The 18,266-nt window shown below is 42.9% G+C and overlaps 1 protein-coding gene across 2 annotated transcripts; it reads right to left on the bottom strand.

Annotated features, from left to right (window-relative positions):
• Positions 1-6,792: 6,792 nt before the first annotated feature.
• On the bottom strand, positions 6,793-18,266 carry etv5a (ETS variant transcription factor 5a). Of its 2 annotated transcripts, none has more exons than XM_046404343.1 (13): positions 18,107-18,266; positions 16,210-16,350; positions 15,915-16,008; positions 15,756-15,803; positions 14,882-14,932; positions 12,879-13,002; positions 12,487-12,789; positions 12,081-12,391; positions 10,367-10,429; positions 9,887-9,955; positions 9,419-9,588; positions 9,160-9,267; positions 6,793-8,841 (listed from the first exon to the last, which is right to left on the bottom strand). In XM_046404343.1, exons 2-13 carry the CDS (start codon positions 16,255-16,257, stop codon positions 8,611-8,613), a joined length of 1,620 nt encoding a protein of 539 aa, XP_046260299.1. In that variant the 5' UTR covers positions 16,258-16,350; positions 18,107-18,266; the 3' UTR covers positions 6,793-8,610. The 2 variants fall into 2 exon arrangements, with proteins under 2 accessions (XP_046260299.1, XP_046260300.1); XM_046404344.1 differs by having other exon boundaries at positions 9,166-9,267.

Genomic DNA, 18,266 nt, shown 5'->3' with positions numbered 1-18,266 from the left:
CTGTCAGTGCAGGGAACTCAATACCATGGCTTCACTGTTACACATTAGACATTTTCACCTTATGTCTAAAACTGAAAATATAGTGACAGACACAAAATTCCAAATCGTTTTTGATAGACTTTACAAAACACAAACACACTAAATAGATTTGGTGAACCCAGTAATAAACTCAGATTCTGTGACTGGAAAACAGTGATAGAATCATCCTTTGTGTGTGTGTGTGTGTGTGTGTGTGTGTGTGTGTGTGTGTCTAAAAATGAAAAATTTGTGTCTATGTACATGAACATGAATCCTAAAGATTAAATGTTGGAAGTATGTTTTATTAACACATAAGCCAAATCACATTGTTTCCCTAACCTTAACCAAAATTAATGTGATAGATTCAATTCTGTGACTGTTTCACAAACTGAAAAAATCTTCTCCTCCCATTAACCAAAGTACTTTTGTTACTTAAACTTAGCCACAGAAGGTATGCAAACTTGGATTCTCGTGTCGAGTCCTGGTCTTTGTATGCCGACCTTCCAACCCAAACTCCCTGAAGCAACTCCAGCGCGGTTTATAAATGTACTGTTTCAGTCATTCAGTCAAAGAAACACGGCGCGAGCACCAAAGATAGTCATGTGCACAGTCACAGAAGCATTTTAAAATTTGCGAATGCGTCCGTGTACACAAATCCTATAGGTTCCATTTTGTAAGTCTTTCATGAAATGCCACAATATTCTGGTCAAAAATTCTGAACAAATGATCACTTTTTGTTTTCATTCTGTTTTACAGAGGTTCCATTTTTTTGTTGTCAATGCTGTAGTAATGTTCTCTGTTCATCTGCCCTGTGAGTTCTGGTATCCATCCAGTGAAAAACATGATATTCCAGAACAGCTGTCAAAAACACTGTTGTCTCTTCCTGCATATTTTCATCTAGTCCTCTGTGGGTTACTCTGGCTTATGCAGAGAGCCGTGCAAACATTACTGAGGAGAAACTTCAACACATATATTAAGGTCTCTCGGGGGTGTCATATTTGAAATAAAGTTGCCTTTCCAGTTTAAATCTCCTTTCATGTTGCCCACCATTCAAGACTCCTGCTGTTGTGGTTCTTTCATAACAGCCACAGGGAGGGAAATTATGTAATTTGTGATGTCAGCATGTATAAAATCCAGAGGGTGCAATGTTGGTGTTGTTGTTGTGACACCAGAACATGTTCATGTCCCAATATGATAAGTGTTACATTTTATTTTGTCCATTTCAGTTCAGAACCTTTATTGTGCAGCTAAGAGAGAAGAGCACATTACGACAGCTTCGGTTCTCAACTCCCACACTACACCCACGACTTGCAGAAAAAAGAGAGGAAATAAAAAAAAAAAAGCTGCAGCCTGTGAAGAATTCAGCTCTGGTAGGGAACAGTTTGTCTGTCCTGTGAAACATGTCGTTTACAGTAGTAGTATAATATGCAGCAGAAGTATAAGCGTAGTGAAACTTAAATCAGCACATGTAATTCAAATGTTTGGGTGGATTGCATATCATAATATTAGTGGTAAGAAGAAGCTAAAGGGCTCTTTTTTCATTTCAGCAGCCAACACAATACATGCTACATTGTTGCAAGCTGAAATCAGTGTGGGAGCTAATGAAGCCATTCAAAAGAGTGACATATTATGCATATTAGGTACTGTCATGTTTGGCTGATGAAATTATTCAATTTTATAAACTGGTGCAGTTTGTCCACTTATCTACCAGTTAAATGTAGTAAGAAATGATGCTGGACCACATGTTGGTTCTGTTAACTATAAACTACAAAGAAGAACTGAACAGTTAGTCCATTTCTTTGTTAGCTTAGACACACAAGGCCCACTGAGTAGCTGGCCTGGGGAAAAGGCTGATTGTGTAATAATGGACGTTGTCAATAAATTAATGAATTCAGTGAATGCTGGAGATGCTTTCAGTCTCAGCTTTTACACACTTTAAATGGTCAGAAAAAGTGAACCAGGAACAGCTCCTCAACTATAAGGCTTATATGCATAGTTGTGGTCTTATTTGAAAGATAAGAAGCTAAGGAATATGAATCCATTGTAAAGAAAAGTATTTGTATTACCATTCCTGGGTAAATAAAGATGCATATTAATTCAGTATCACTCTTATAAACTAAGATTCCATTTCCATTTTCTTTACAACTGAATGTCTTTTCCTGCTCTCTGACTGCATCTGTAACCAAAGCCATAACTGTGGAGTCCACAAAGGCAGAGCACGGCTGACTGTGATATAGACTACATAACACATATTGCATTCAAGTTTCCCACTTTTTAATCCATTTCAAGGTAATGAAACAGACATAAGATATGATGGTCCTTTATTAGTCCTGAGTGGGGAGATTCACGTCAGAGACAGTACAGTGTTTTACACTCATTGTAGCCACAGCAGTCGAGCAATCGCTTCTTCTGCTGGGGTACTACAAGACTATTTGGACAAACCACTCACAAAACTGCAATAGTACTAGAACTGGTAGTAATAATCCTGGCAGTTTGTTAAGTTTAGTTGTGATAACCATTGCATGAAAGGTAGAATTAATTTTTTATTTATATTTTAGATATTATGATAATATATTGGAGGGGGGCATTTTGATGATACACCCTCCCCAAGCTATAGATATTATGATTACTGCCTTGACTGACAAATGTGAGTCTAGATGTCTAAATGTGAGTCAAGTCTAAAATTTGTGATAGCATTTATAAAGATATACTCAGGCAAAACCATTTTTTATTGCCACAGCAAGGGTGATCACTCTCAGCATTATTGACCAGTCAGCCCTTAACCAATATGGCTGCTGAAGCCTCAGTGAAAGTGCTCTGACTGTGACTGTAAAACGCGCTTGTCTGCCACTGCTCTTGCTACAGGAATTACCAGCAATAGTACTCATTTCCAAAGACAATGCTGAACAATATGGAATGATGAAATGAAGAAACTGGAAGTAAGCAATCTTACCACAAGGTCCAGTTAGCGGCTGTTATGGAGCTTTCTGTGGTGTCACAGAATCTTCTCCAGCAGATGGAGTTCCCTAGTTGTCCCAGATGTCACACCTCACCTCACGGTCGCAGGTTCCTCTTGACACGAACAAGTGCAAAAATAATTTGAGGTTCATAAACATGCATTTATTATTGGCGGAAAAAGCATTTTTGGACTGGATTCTTTCATTTGATCGGTCTGAACAGACAAATGTGTGTTCTTTAAATACATTTTTGCAAAATTGTAGTGTGCAAGTCTGTTACTGCCTTGTTGTACTTATGCTGTAGTAGTACATGTTCCCATCCACTAGAGGGCAGCCATGGCTAACAAACACTGGCTTGGTGGGTGGTGTGTGTGTGTGCACGTGTGACAGTGTGCATGTTTGAGAGAAATCAGTTACATAACAGAGTTTTAGGAGCAGGGACTGAGCATGGTAATTAGCATTGTGCGAACACAGCATGTTGGCCAAATAATGTGAAAGATTTGTGCTGTTCCCTTCCTGGCAGCATGACCCATATTTCTCAGTAGTTGCAGCCAGAACAGAGTGACTCGCTCTCTCAAACTACAGTAGATGGAGGCTGTGTATGTGTGTGTGTGTGTGTGTGTCTGCCTCGGTCTGAGGATTCAAAGCTGAAATCACATTATGCCTGAGCTGCCTTGTCTTATATCTGGATCAATAATTTACTTGGAAGCAGCTAGTGGTCATGTGGTGTAATGTGTGTCCGTCCACTTTGCTCCCTGCTTGAGCCCAGGGCCATGTGTCAGTACGTGTCGATGTAGTGTGATGTCTGACAAAGCCTTGTTTGTTTCATATGCACCCTAAATAATTTCTGCTGTGTTCACATTCTGTCCATACCTCAGTGTTAACCTAAGTGGTAGGAGGAGGAGGAAGCATTCTGTATTGGTGACCGAGTGTTTCCAAGGTGATTGGACATTTCCAAAGCGTTTGTTTCTCCTGTTAAATAGATCAGGGTCATTATATTGGGCTCATGGCCTAATCTTGATTGGAGATAACAGGATTGTAGCCGTGGGAAGGAGGCGTAAGCTTACACAAGAGAAGGAACGTTTATAGCTAGCCAGCAGCATGGATCTGTTGGTCCACCACTTCGGTCCAGACTGAAACCTATCAAAACTACTGGACAGATTGCCATGAAATTCTTACAAACGTTTTATTCTATGCCACCATTAGGTAAAAAGTTTAGTGTGTCCAAACTAATATAACTCCCATCAGCCTGAAGTGTTAGTGCTAGTCAAAATAGCTAATATTTGGATGCTAATGCTAAACTTAGATGGGCCTAGTTAACATTAGTATAGCTGAACATCAGCATGTTGGCATTGTCATTGTGAGCTTGTTTGCATGCTGATCTTAGCACGTAGCTCAAAGTGCTGTTGTTACTTCACCCTAGAAATTACATTTCTAACCAATTTTCCACATCAAATACGTATAGGGAAACATAATGACTGAGACAATGTTTATATGACAGAATAAAGCACCACATTTACGCTGGTACGCTACTACACGGGCAGAGAGGTGGTTGTTGTGGATGGTGGGCGTGCAAAGCTCAGGGCTCTGACAGCATGGTTTGTGGTCAGGTTTAACCAACAGAAGCACTTCTGTTGAGATTAGGGAAAGATCATTTGGTAACATTTTCTCTGAAGATGACATCTGTTGGGCGTTATGACGGCATTCATAGTGTATTATAATGCATTCATAATGTCATATGACTAAACACACAATCAGTTTTGATGCACTGTATCAACAGTCAGAAAACATTATAGATGTGACTTATGTTTGTGCCTTCTAAAAGGCAGTTTTTCCTCGTCACTGTCGCCAAGTGCTTGCTCATGGGGGAATGTTGGGTTCTCTGTATTACAAAATTTAATTAAAGAGTTTGGCCTAGACCTGCTCTAATTGGAAAGTGTCATGATAGCTTTTGTTGTAAGTTGGTGCTATATAAATAAACTGAGTTGAATTGAACTTAATACCTCAGGGCAGCCTCAAAAAACTTCTTGTGTGGCTGTAGACTTTAGTGTGACAACACACTGACGGAAAAATCAATGCCTGGAAGAAGCTAGTAAGTTAACTCGGGATAAAGAAAGCTAATAAGTGGACTTGAGAATTTAATTTATTGCTTGTCGTACTGTTTTCAAGGTCAATGAATGAACTTTCACACTCAGAACATTAGACAGTCTCAAAGTGTGTTTATGATGCTCTGTTCCATTTGCATCTGACAACAGGACTGTGGGTGTCTTTTTGAGAATTCACAGTCAAGGTGTGAATATCCGTATTGCAATTTCTACAGTAATATGCATTCTTACTGGTATTTATTAATCTGATCTAATTAAGCTTTCAAATAATCCGGTAACAACAAAGAGCGGTTAGGAGTAAAGTTAATATAAAAAAAAAAAAAAAAAGCCTGTGCTGGCAACTACCATACTCACACATCAGGGCAGGGCACCTCCCTTGAGCACACTAAAAGGTCTTTCATAGCATTCAAAGGCACTCTGCTCTCTCAATCAATGGAAAGTTCCCTGCCGAGCTGTGTTACTGGAGGCTTTTACACTCTGTGGTTTGATAAGGCTCTGACTCAACACCAGGCAGAGTGCTGCTGGCCATCAAAACAAAGTCTGAGTCTAAAGCTTCACAGTTTTATCTCATATCAGATACCATCACACTATGTATTTCAGCCCAAGACAGCATTAAGACCACAGCGACAGCACAAACCAGACACCGTAGAAGAGACTACACGTGCCTTGGGGAAGCTTTTCAGGCATTGGGAAACTGTCAATGAGATGTTAAAATGAAACAAACACCACAAGATAACTGCAGAATCATACAACTCCCACGTCCGGACCTAGAGTTCATGCACACACACACACACGCACACGCACACACATTGCATAAAGTAGCAAGAGCACTCAAGTCTTTATTATGGCAGTAGATACAGACCTTTGGTGGTCCAAATCAAAATTATATTTAGTTTACATAGTAAACTTTTGGTTTTTGGCACTACATCAAATATCAACATATGCATCCCACAATTATTTTTGATACAATTTGATATTAAAGTGGGAAATGTGAGTGCTGAACTTTATTGATGTCAGGCTTTTCTATTTTTAATGTAAAAACAATTATATTCACATTCATTTATCATAGCCCAGCTTGCAGATTGCTCTTTAACCTCATAGTCATTGTACAGGAGCACATGTATTGGATAGTTTAATATTTATGGCTTAGTCTGGGCTCTCAGTCAGGTCTAATACTTGCGCTCATGAATAATTCGACACACTCAAATAGGCACAAAACAACAGCATCAAAAACCTCTTCCTGTGCAACATGCTTTTGGAGCTCACTGTATGTTTCTTGGCGTCAAACTGAATTATTTACCTATGAATCACACTCCACCTCAAGAACATAAAAGTGTAACTAATCCATGAATATTGAAAGGGTCAGTACATGTTTTCTTGTGCTGTACAGGTAACCTATATACTGAGGGTCAGAAACATCCCAGTGAGCGTTAAAGATGTGGCTCAACTAAAAATCCATATGACCGTCAAAGGAACTGATCATAGCATTAAGTAAATAAAACATATGGAGTAAGTGTTTGCTCAAACACATTTGTCTTAGGTTAAAAGAGTAACCATTTACCAAGAAATGTATCAAAGAACCACAAGCATGTGACTCAGAAATGAGCCAGGTCAAGCACAGTGACTGCCAGACCACAGCAGCCAGTCAGCTGACTGACTGCAAGCAGGGAAGGGGGAGAGAAAGTTATGAAACACACCAGGACTGCAGGCAGTGGAGCATAAAGGACTGTTTATTGTACCCAGTACAGATTATAATAAACTCAGCAGTGTAAGAAAACACATTGTGAGGGGAGGGGACTGAAGCCTATACAAGTGCAGACTATATCCCATGTCTGGGGTGGATCCCACAATATGTGTCTTTCACTGTGGCCTTTGCAGGAACTCTGGCATTTTCTCTCTCTCTCTCTCTCTCTCACACACACACACACACACACACGCACACACACACACACATCTCATCATCCATTCTCCAACCCAGTACAGAGGCCTTTTAAAGAAAACAGTCTGCAGTAGTAGCATAAGGACTGAAATTGGTTTTTAAAAAGGTACATGTCTATTAGAGCCAGAACTATACAGCTTATACATTAAAATCAAAACAAATGCAGCCTTATAGCAAAAATATATACTTTATATAGGTTTGTCTTTGCCCCATTGAGAAACATACATAATGAACACAAAAAAAAAAAAAACTGCAGAGAATATCACAAATATCTCTTTTGTCCAAAGACAGTAAAGCGATATGTTAGTGGACACAGTCTTGAATGATTACACCATGCAAAGAGAAGCAGAAGTCTCCTGTTGACAACTTGTGACTGGCAGAGGTCCAAAACAGAGCGTCAAAATGTCACCTTTCTTTGTTGTTTTTTTTTTGTTTTTTTTTTACATGCAACGTTCTGATGCTCCTGCCATACTGGTGCATCAGAGGAACTAGTACACTGCCAAGGAAATGTTAAGCACCCAGACAGAAATACAAATGTGACCATTTATCATACACAAAAACTTCCTAGGCTTTTTATGAATTATCAATGCCTCTGGAACACTTGCACTGGGGTTATGTATCCCTTTTGAAATGGAGGAGATGAAGTGCTAATCATCTCTAAACTTGAGCAATAAAAGGACCCAGCAGTGACAACTATGAGAGGAGTGTACTGTATAGACTCTGGGGCGCAGTCTCTAAAGGGAAGCAGATACAATCTCGTACATGGGCAGAACGATTAAAGAACGCAACATTTACACGAGAGAGCAGCCCGACCATCTAGCCTGAAATACAGCAAAGCCCCAGAAACCTGAGAGTTCTGGGTCTCAACAAAACCGTAGAACAGCTGGCATATTAACAAAAAAAATGTAGTCCTATCTACAGGAAACAAACTGATTTGTTGGTGTAAAATATGTTGTTTTGTTTGTTGTCAATCCGTCTTTGCAAATTAAAGCCCTTTCACGGATCGTCTAGTTGAGATGTGGTGACATGTAAATGGGGAGAGGGGCATCTACAGACTAGTGCTGCATCTAGAATCTCATTAGATTGGATATTTGTTACTCTGTTGATTATTCGATTGTTTTAAGAAAAGCAGATTGTCACAAACTCGGAAATGTAACAACTCTTTCAGTCTTGTACAAAGGCAGGGGGACATCTGTCCAATCTATTAAACTTGGCGGTGTAGCTTTGTTTGGTCTCCATAGCAACAGCAGTCCCTTGCCTTACTTTTAGGAAGCTTGTAAGGTGGGCAGAGCTACAGAGTCCAGCTCACCCTCACTGAATTAACAACCCTCTCCTTTTCTCTCTTTCTTATGATGGTGCAGTAGAAGAACTGTGGCAGGGTTTTCCTCTTCTTTGTTAGCTTTTGGGAGCTTACAGAGTTTTATAAAGGTCTTCTAGGGAGGAGGAGAGGGAACCACGAGGGAGCGCAGAGCGAGGATTTCCTTCCACCTGGCTCAGCAGTTCCAGCTCTGGATTTTGAGAGTGGGCGTCAAGAGACTTTGGGAGTGTTTGAGTGTACATGTGTGCTGTGCATCAGGACCCATGCGTCTTGTTAGTAGCCGTAGCCATCTGGGAAGGGCAAGCCCGCCACACACTGCTCCCCAGCGTCCAGCAGGTAGGGAGCAGTGTCATCGTAGTGAGTGAGGGGCACGGTGTCCTCATCCAGCCCCGGCAGGCTGTCTGGGTCCACCTTCAGGTTGGGCCTCTGGTTATCAGGGAAGGCCATGGAGAAGAGAGCCTCGGGGTCGCACACAAACTTGTACACATACCTCTCACCAGCCACCTGAGAAACAAGACAAAAGACACATTTGACTCACATCTAAAACCCCTGATTAATGCTTGACTGCTGGCATGTTTTGAGTGCATACCCCCATAACATATTTATAAATGTGTAATTTATCAGTACAGCCGTCTGACTGCAGCAAATTACCTTGACAGATTCAAAGATAAAAAGACTAGTATAGGAAGCAATGTGGCCAGAAGGCTAGTATTCACTGCAACTAATTAGCCACAGTAGATCATCACCATCTAGGCTGCCCCCTTGCAGCACACAAAGATGCTGAGGGAAGAGGGTGGAGAAAAAACAAAAGGGTGAACGTGCCTTTACCTTCTGCATGATGCCCTTCTCGTAGTAGTAACGCAGCGAGCGGCTCAACTTGTCATAGTTCATGGCCGGTCTGTTCTTCTGAATGCCCCAGCGACGAGCCACCTGAAGCCACAAAACAAAAAAGCTATTAGCTAGAGAACTGATGTGCAGGCCATTAGATCGACATGAAGGCACAGATTCCAAACTTGTAGTGGTAGCATTGGTAGAACTGAAGAGGAAGACATAAGTCCAGTTGTTGACAATGGGGACTGACCTCCTCGGGTTCGATTAGCTTGAACTCCATACCACGACCAGTCCAGGCTATGAAATGGCCATTGGCTGGGTCATCCAGTAATGTGACCAGGAACTGCCAGAGCTGCAGGGAGCCACGGCGCTGGTAGGGAGGTCCGTCACGATAGACGGAAGGCTCCTGTTTGATTTTACCTGTGAGTGGAAGAAACAGCACAGAAGAGAGGATAGAGAAATAAAAAGAGACAGAGGGGGAGAGAGAAGAAAAAGAGAAGTGTCATTCAGCACTGTACTCCACCATGGCCACAGTGTGGTGAGACATTCCTGCCAGATGGTCACTGTGAAGGGCACTTGCTGTTCATTATGCACCGTGAGCAGCCAAAGGACTGGATTCTGTCCCAGAAAAGGCCAACTTTACAGGCATATAACATCTAGCTCTTCTTTCGCTAAACTTGGGTTGGTGAATGTTGGGTTTTTTTTTTTTCAGTCTTACCTTCTAATCTTTCAGGGACCACACAGGTATCATCAAAGTACAGCTGAGGATCTCTGTCAAAGGAGAAACCTGGAATTGAAAAAAAAAGAAATGCAATCAGATAGAGTGTGTGAAACAAGATTTTGTTCTGAAATAAATGGCAGTGACCACCATGCTCAACCTAGAGATCCAAGCTGCATGCAAAGCAATATAGCTGGGCAGCTTCCCAAGAGTGGAAGCTTGCATTGTGCTGAGCTTCTGCCAGCTGCTGATGTGAGAACTGTATCTGCAGCAACTACATAGGATTCATTGATAGATTCACTTCCCCTAGAGCCAACATTTCAGTGCTGCTGACCTCTATTCTTTCACCCAGCTATCAGATTTCAGCAGATTGATAAGTCAGAGGTTCAGGGTCACGAAGAATGGACTTCATTAATGAAGTAACTCAGAACATCTGAGACATGGAAAATAAAACAAAAGTAGACAATAATCTGAACTTACTTTCATGGTTATTTTGGTAGAAGCTCCCTGCTCTCCCAAATGATGACTGACAGTTAGGCACTTCTGTAAACAAAGAAGAAGGGTGGATAAATTTAGACCAGAGACGTCCTCACTGTCATATCAAATGTGTAATACATCAAAATTCACCTCACAGCTGACAGATATATTTGGATCACTGCCACTGTGTACTAAGATAAATGGATTTGATACTTAACTGCAGTGTGTATTAGAGTGTTTAGTCAGACTGATAAATATATAGTATGGATATAAACAGTCAAAGCATATGGTGGCTGTTTTTCTGGCTATTCAATTGCCATGTTCAGCTGCAGCTCTGACAAGCGGGCTGAAAATGACCGATCCCAAATACACTTTCTGAGGCGTGGACTAAAACCCAAACCAGAGCAGACTGCACAACATCCCTTGCATGTCCACCAAGCCCGTAAATAAGATTAGTACCACGGTTGCTGTTTTAAATCTCAATGACAATCAAGTTACGCCAGTCGTCCACACACACACACACACACACACACACACACCCGAGGGGTCAAAGCCCGCCTTCCGCTGGCAGTGTCTCTGTAGGGTGAACCAATGATTTCTATCCCACCCGCCCCCACCCATTATTTTTGCTTCCTGTCTACTGATAAGACAACCAGACATCAATCTTGGGCAATTGTTTCCTTAAGTCTCTGTATCTGCTTGTTCTAACATTAGGAAAATGTCTACAGGAAGTAGATGTTGTGTCACCAAGCATGCAGACAAACAGGAAAGAAACAAACTCTGGAAACTTCTGGATTCAAATTGTGGTTTAAAACTGCATAAATGGTAACAATATGCCAAAGCTGCGGTAACAATATATATTATGTTGTTATGCCATACATGCACTTCTTCCATCCATCTAGAGATACTAGACCTCTGTGACGTAGATATTTAAAGGCTGTAAGAAGCTAAGAGGATTTGTCATTACATCACTGCCCGACCAGCCGTTCACCCACCAGGCAGAGGAGTGAGAGTATACAAGAGTGAGTGAGAAAAGATGGAAAAAAAAACCCTTGCAGTTTCAGGAAATGGGGATGTTAATGCATCAGAGCAGGGACAACAGCTGGGTGTGTGGGTGACAGGATCAAACAGCACACTGACAGTAGCTCAGGTTTGTTTGATTTATACCATGTGAGTAAACAGCATCTCTGCCATGACTGTTTGACAAGGCTTTTGGAGAGGACTGGCATCATTTGGCCCCTTGTGTATTCTGTAAGTTAAGAGTTACCTGGCTCTTACAAACAACCTGCTGTGCTGCAGGTCATTAAGTCCTCTGAGGGCACTGGCCTATATCTATTCCAGGTAGGCTCAGTGAAGAGGCTTTCTGCACCTGGCTGGATGACCCATTTACTTTTTGCCCTTGGAGGCTCAGGCTAAACTAAAAGACCCACTTTTACTTTGCTGGCATGACTCTGGAGGAATGATGAGGATTAGGTTTCGAGATACTGACACACGCTTAGAGAGTGTGTTTGTGTGAAATGGTCACATGTGCACCCAGGCCTCTGCTGCATGCTAAAATTCACAGGCGTGTGTTAGTGCTCAGAGCAAACATGGCCAGGCACATTCTTCATCCTCTGTGTCTACTTGCAGAAAGCACAAGACGAACACTTTCATGCAGCTCCACAGGGACATGTTGAAGGGTAATGGACTCTACCCTTTTCTAAACCCTGCTACTCACCAGAATCGAAGCAGAAGTCCCGAGGCTCCTGCTTGATGGCCATGGGATGGAAAGCAGGCTGGTGCGGAGGGCCCGCTGGTGGACCCATGGTGGGGACGCCCTGCTCAGTGTATCGTGGGTCTATGAGCTCTTGCTTGAAACCCTGGGGAGGCACAGCTACCAATGGCTCTGACATCTGCCGGTGGTACGGTGGCCTGCTGTCACGTGGCAGACTGTTGTTGCTGCTGGCGGGCTGGGGCAAGAACTGGGGGCGCCCTTGACTCTCTGATGGAGGGAAAGGTAGGCATGGCTCCGACATCTGCCTCTGGAACCTACAGTTGGAGGGGAAAGTAGCAAGACAATGTGATTAAGTCTCTTTCTGAAACACTATTTACAAGGTACTAAACGAAACATTCAGAGGGCACACCTGTGCTCAGGTGTGAAGTTGTTGGCATCCTGGTTGATGGGTGCACAGGGCACGGCAAAGGGTGGGCTATGGCTGTGGACTGAGAGTGCTCGCTGGTTGGGAGACCCGGCGTTTGCCGTTATAGGCTGCTGTACGTGCAGTGGACGCGGTCCTGGGGTTGGATTCGCTACATGGGGGTGAGGTGGTGGGGTCTGCTCGCTCAATGGGTGTGCTCCTGCTGTGCTGGTGGGGCCACAAGGAGAGACCGGTGTTGAGGGGGGAGTTAATGGCTTGAACCCAGGAGTGGGCTTCCTGTCACAGGCACTGTAGATGAAGAGAGGGAACACACACGGTCAGAAAAACGCAGTTCAGCAACTGTTGCCATGCGCTTGCCAGACGACGAATGTACATACCTGTAGCTGTAAAGGCACTTCTCTCCGTAGGGCATGGGACTCCTGTCCTGGCGACAGGGAGAAAGCTCTTTGGAGGGAGTCAGCTCTCGTTTGATCTTGGCTGGTGGCGGGCCATGAAACATCACTAGACAGGAGGAGACACATAGAAAAGAAACACAGTTGAGTGCATTAGATAAACTCCAGATATCACCTAATTGAAGCCATAAACAGAAGTGCAGCAGTTATCTTAACCACATTTGGAACTGAAAGACAAATGGATGTATGGCCAATGTCTGTGTATTCCCTCAACTGACAGAGCCACTTAGCAGTAATTTATCATCTGTCCCAATGATGGTCGACCCTGGGCTCTGAAAACAACCATCTATCCACCACTGCTAGGTTGCATGCTACTAACTGCACTATACACACAAAAGCTATCAAACTTCTCATCTGATTCCCATTAGGGAAGCCCAATACCAATACCCATGAATCAGTGTGGCTGTAATCTAATGGCAGTGAATGATTTTCTTCTCCCGTGCTGTAACCATTAGACACTAGCTGCAGCTTTCTGCATGTCGGCTGCAGTTTCCGGGGCGCCACATAATAGCTAGGCAGAAACTAGATCCCTGGGCACAGATGAGTGGGAGCCAAACAAATCACCCATGGTGCTGATGGACCTGAGCACAGCTAACAATGGGCACGTGAGCTCCCTTGTGTGAGCTGTGTAGTCTAATGGCTCAAATAAGACTTGACACACAGAGAGAACAGTAAATAATGAGGAGATTAGGCATCTTTTCTTCCTCTGGACTGGTGAATTAATGACCAAACACCCAACATACACACTAAAACATGATTACCACTTGTCTCTTTTAAACTGAGAGTGCTCCTCCACTACAGTGCAAAATTATGCATAGTTCAGGCCTGGGTCAGTGAACTTGTGCTTCACTGCATGTGATGTCCTACTGACTGTGGCTCATATTGGAAAATCTGGTTTGGTGAATGAACAACTTGAGAGAGAGACTGACCTGCAGCTCAGCAACTGCCAAACTAATTTCTCCGATGTGATCCATACTCAACAAACACGCACACACAGCATACTGACAGTACAAGGTCAAGGCCAACACCAACACCACAATAGCTGACTACAGACAGCAAACCAGTAGAGGCACACAACCTTGGATAGGGCCCTCTATATGCATATACCTCAATGATATGTTACAACACTATGGGTGAGTGGTCAGTTTGCATTAATCAAAACTGGAAAAGGCAGCCCCGACAAAGACAGGCAGCAACCACACCCTGTCTCCACCTCCTACACATCAGACGAAAACATAAACTGAGGTGAGTGGGGGAGGACATAAAATGCTCCGTTGGAAGTAATTCAAATATATCCCTCAGCTGCAGCCTAAAGGCAATGTACACAGCCAAGCAGGAGGACTCTGAGGGATGCAGTGCAGACACTTTCGGGGATGTGGACTCAAACAGGCAGCTCCAAAGCTGCCCTATCCACTGGAATCCAGCCCACTTCAGCGGCAGGGCCTGAGTGCGGGAAAGTGTGAAATCAGATTAGGAGCTTGGCTCATGTGATGCCCCATGCCAATCGGCTGATTAAACTCAAAACGGAGGGAGGGAGAGAACAGCCTTTCCCAGAGCTGGGTTCTGAAAACGAAGAATGGTGTTTGTCCGCGGCAGGATGAAGACATTTAATAAAAGAATGCCGATCAGGACAAGGGGTCAGGGACAGTAATTCAGATAGGATAAAGACAACGCAAAAATGAACAAATGCAAGTTTAGTGGTGAAGATATCTGATACAGTGCTGCTAAAAGCCTTGATTATCACAGTGAGCTGTCACCACTATAAGAAACTCTGCCCAAACTGGAGAAGAGGGAGGCTATGCTAAAAGATCCTAATCATGATTAGGTTTGACTGATATAGAAAAATGCAGTTACAGAGTGTGTAAAGGGGTTCAGACACATACAGACTCACTATTACCAGAGGTGAACAATAGAAATTATGTACTCACAGCTATCCGACTGGAAATCTGGGACAAACTGTTCGTCATCGGGCACCTGGGCTGTGAGGATACAGAAGAGCGTTACACATGTGAGAAAAATCAAACACCTGCCCGCCTCCCCATAGCCAACAATCTAACACTTTCACATGGCCAAAAAATATGAACAAAAGGGCAAAGATAAAGAAGGAAAAGAGGGAAAAATAATATGCTGCATATTTTTCTACTGTCTATCTCAGGCATGTCAAACCGGTCCACAGGAGGGCCGGTGTGGCTGCAGGTTTTCTTTCCAACCAAGTAGCAGCACACCAGACTTGACTCATTTAATCAACTGATCTCCGTCTTCAGACAGTTGATTGGTCAAACGGTGTGCTCTTGGTTGGTTGGCACAAAAACCTGCAGCCACACCGGCCCTCCTGTGGACCGGTTTGACACATGTGGTCTATCTAAAAATAACAGGAATGTAACAAAAAAGGGAGAAAGTAAGCAGCTGAAAAGAAGCTACTCTGCAGGATGACGGGGTCTTGGACAGCAGTTTCTCGTGCATGGGACTTTGCTCTTTTTGCTCTAGTTGCTAACACAAAAATAGCAATATTTCACACTCTCATTGAGTTAATCATTAATTTTTAACCTGTCCCCAATTTCACCCTGTTCACCTTTAAAAAAAAATTAAAAAAACAGGGAGTACAAGAGATGTCTCCTCTACTTTGTAAAACCCTCTAGTGGCTGGCTGAAGTGAAGAATATTTTTCGCAAAACCAAATTTCAGAGAAATGATCTTTGCAGTGCTTAATACATGGAGGACTTTCTGCACTAAGAGCCAAAGCAGCAGAAAACAGTGGAAAGTTTCAAAAATAAAACCATTCTAAAATGAATGAAGAACTCACCTTCCGCAATCCAGATCTCTTGCAGCTGACTGAGGTCTTGGAAGAGTTCTGGAAAACAAGTTGTAAAGGATACTGAGTCTTGGTTCCCATTACATGTTAAAACATATTACCTACAGGGATGCTCACACACATTTTAGGTATTCACATCAGAAACGTTACCTTCTGTGTCCTGGGCAAGCTCTGTGTCGACAAATTTCCTTTTTCTGTCATTCAGAGGCCTATTGTGAGACTGCTCTTCCACGTGGGACTTGTGCTTTTGGGGGGAAAAAAATGAAGAAAGGTTAGACCATCAACAGAAGATGTTACTTAGCTCCCAATGGATAACGCAAACGGTACGCAAGTGTACTATAACTGTACAGTGATCTATGATAACAACAAGGAGGTGCATCCATAACAGAGCGCTATGTGTTGAGTGTGAGGATGTGATGCTTGTGGCTGGCACGTGTGCACTTACACTGGGTGGGACCATAAATGGGACTTGCTGGTCATAGAATCCGTCCATGTTATCTGGGTGACTGGGGGGGGGTGTTCCAATATTGGGGGGAGGGGAGGTGTTCGCTTTAAAGCGACAGCGCTTGGGTCACTCTGTGGGTCACTGGAAAACACAAGATTAAAAGTGGAAACATAAAGCAGAGGTAACAAAAGCACCAGGATATCAATTTCACACACCCATAGCCAAAAAAAAATGCTGTCTCTTGCAAAATAATATCTTTTAATCATTATGAACGCAGACAAAATAACATTCTGGCCTTACCTTTAACTGTGGTTGGGAATCTATTGTACTGTGTATTATACTGCATCCTGGGATTCATGATACAGCAGATGTAGCAGCACAACTGGTACTGTGCATTTTAGTCTGATGCCTCAACAAGGCCACCAGCAGTTTATTTAACCAACAAACAGCCCTTAGAACAGAGCGACGCGAGTGAGTGATCGCAGCACAATGTAAACATTATGGAACACATATAGGTATACAGTACACAGTTACATAAGCCGCACTAACTGGCCATCTGTGGGCAGTGCTTTCCACTGTGATTAGCCTGACCACTGTGATTAAAAGACCTAGAAATGTGACTCTTCTTGGACTGTATATGATCTGTGGCGGCCACGCAAAGCCTCCCAGAACAGATAGGAAAAAAAGTCAGTCAAAGAGCTTTACGCAGCCTTGTATATGCTCCTGTTGGGTAAGAGTACTGATGCTACAACAAGCACAACTTGAGCTCCCCTGTGAACAACACAATAAATTTAAAAATGACACGCACAGAAGAAAAGTTCCTGTTAAACACCAATAACACACCGCTGATGCACTTACACTGCGCTGTGTATCTCACATCTCCCTCAGCACGGTGATATGACTCACTCTTCTATCTCCTGTTAATGGATGACGAATGCTTGATAGCTGCTGGGCAATAATTACAGGCTCGCAGCACAGGCACCACTTATAATATTAACTCACTGTACATGCCTCCATGTAGAGTATATGGCACAATGGTATGAAGTTAACATGAAGAACTTTATCAACTCAAGGTTGACATGTTATCCACATATGGAAACTTAGTTAAAATAAGGCAGTCAATAACAATTTAACTGCAAGACGAGACACGTTCATTTTCGCATTTGAATGTAAGAATAATACTTTATTATCAGAAACAAGTACGATATAGTACTAGTACTGCTATATCACAGCACTATACAGTCACTAAATGCATCAAAAACTAGCCCAAGTTAACCACACGCAGCCAACACAGTCAGCCTGTAGTTTTTCTTAGCCTCACATCTACTGAACTATACAAAAGTACGGGCACACAAGTCAGACTTCCAACTTTTATCACTAGGCTAACCTTACAACATTGGTTAGACTATATTTTAGTTCAAACTTTTTGCTGCTGTTTCAGCCGAGGCTGAGGGGCCGCCACTGGGGAGACGAAGATCACCCGACACCCACCCCCTCCCGCAATGTCTCCCCTTCCACTCCTCCTCCTCCCCGCCCTTCCCCCACCCATTCCTCCCTTGTTTTTCTCAATGAAGTGAAACTCGACCCGTGTGGAAACACAGAGGGAGGAAAAAATGGCCCATTCATAAAAATCACAAACAGTCGCCCGACTGCGCTGATAAGACAGTATTCACGCAGATAATCTAAGGACAAAATACAGCACAAACTGGGCTTAAATGCAACATACAGTGTCTCTTTTGCGAAGGTAAGAGACGATATAAAATGGTTGCCAAAGTAAATATATTTTAATAAGATGGCGTTTCGCTTGTTTGTAGCATAAAAGAGCGTTAGAGACATACCTAGCCATTACGAGGCTTCATAAAAGCAACTTCTTGTCGAAATAAATATTGTCGCTTACCTCGTCTATTGATACACTTCCTCTATGTCGAAAAAAATGCGGTAGAAATATCCACAAATAAAAGAAACAACGTGTCGATAGTCGTGTTATCGTTTGCGCACGGACAGACTGGTGTGCCTCCTTCGACTCACAAAACTTGACTGAGCTTTTCGTTAATGGC

This window comes from Scatophagus argus, chromosome 11 (assembly GCF_020382885.2).
Source record: "Scatophagus argus isolate fScaArg1 chromosome 11, fScaArg1.pri, whole genome shotgun sequence".
In the NCBI taxonomy this organism is placed as follows: Eukaryota; Metazoa; Chordata; class Actinopteri; family Scatophagidae; genus Scatophagus; species Scatophagus argus.
Note: the sequence above shows the minus strand (reverse complement) of the source record. Positions and strands in the feature narration are given on the sequence as shown.

What these genes read in the sequence shown, in the direction of transcription:
- etv5a (XM_046404343.1), bottom strand. Translation starts at nt 16,257, where the DNA reads ATGGACGGATTCTATGACCAGCAAGTCCCATTTATGGTCCCACCCAGT. An exon ending in GCTTGCCCAGGACACAGAAG is followed by an intron (nt 15,804 to 15,914) that starts GTAACGTTTCTG and finishes CTTGTTTTCCAG; the next exon opens with AACTCTTCCAAGACCTCAGT. An exon ending in CTACCAAAATAACCATGAAA is followed by an intron (nt 9,956 to 10,366) that starts GTAAGTTCAGAT and finishes TTTCAATTCCAG; the next exon opens with GTTTCTCCTTTGACAGAGAT.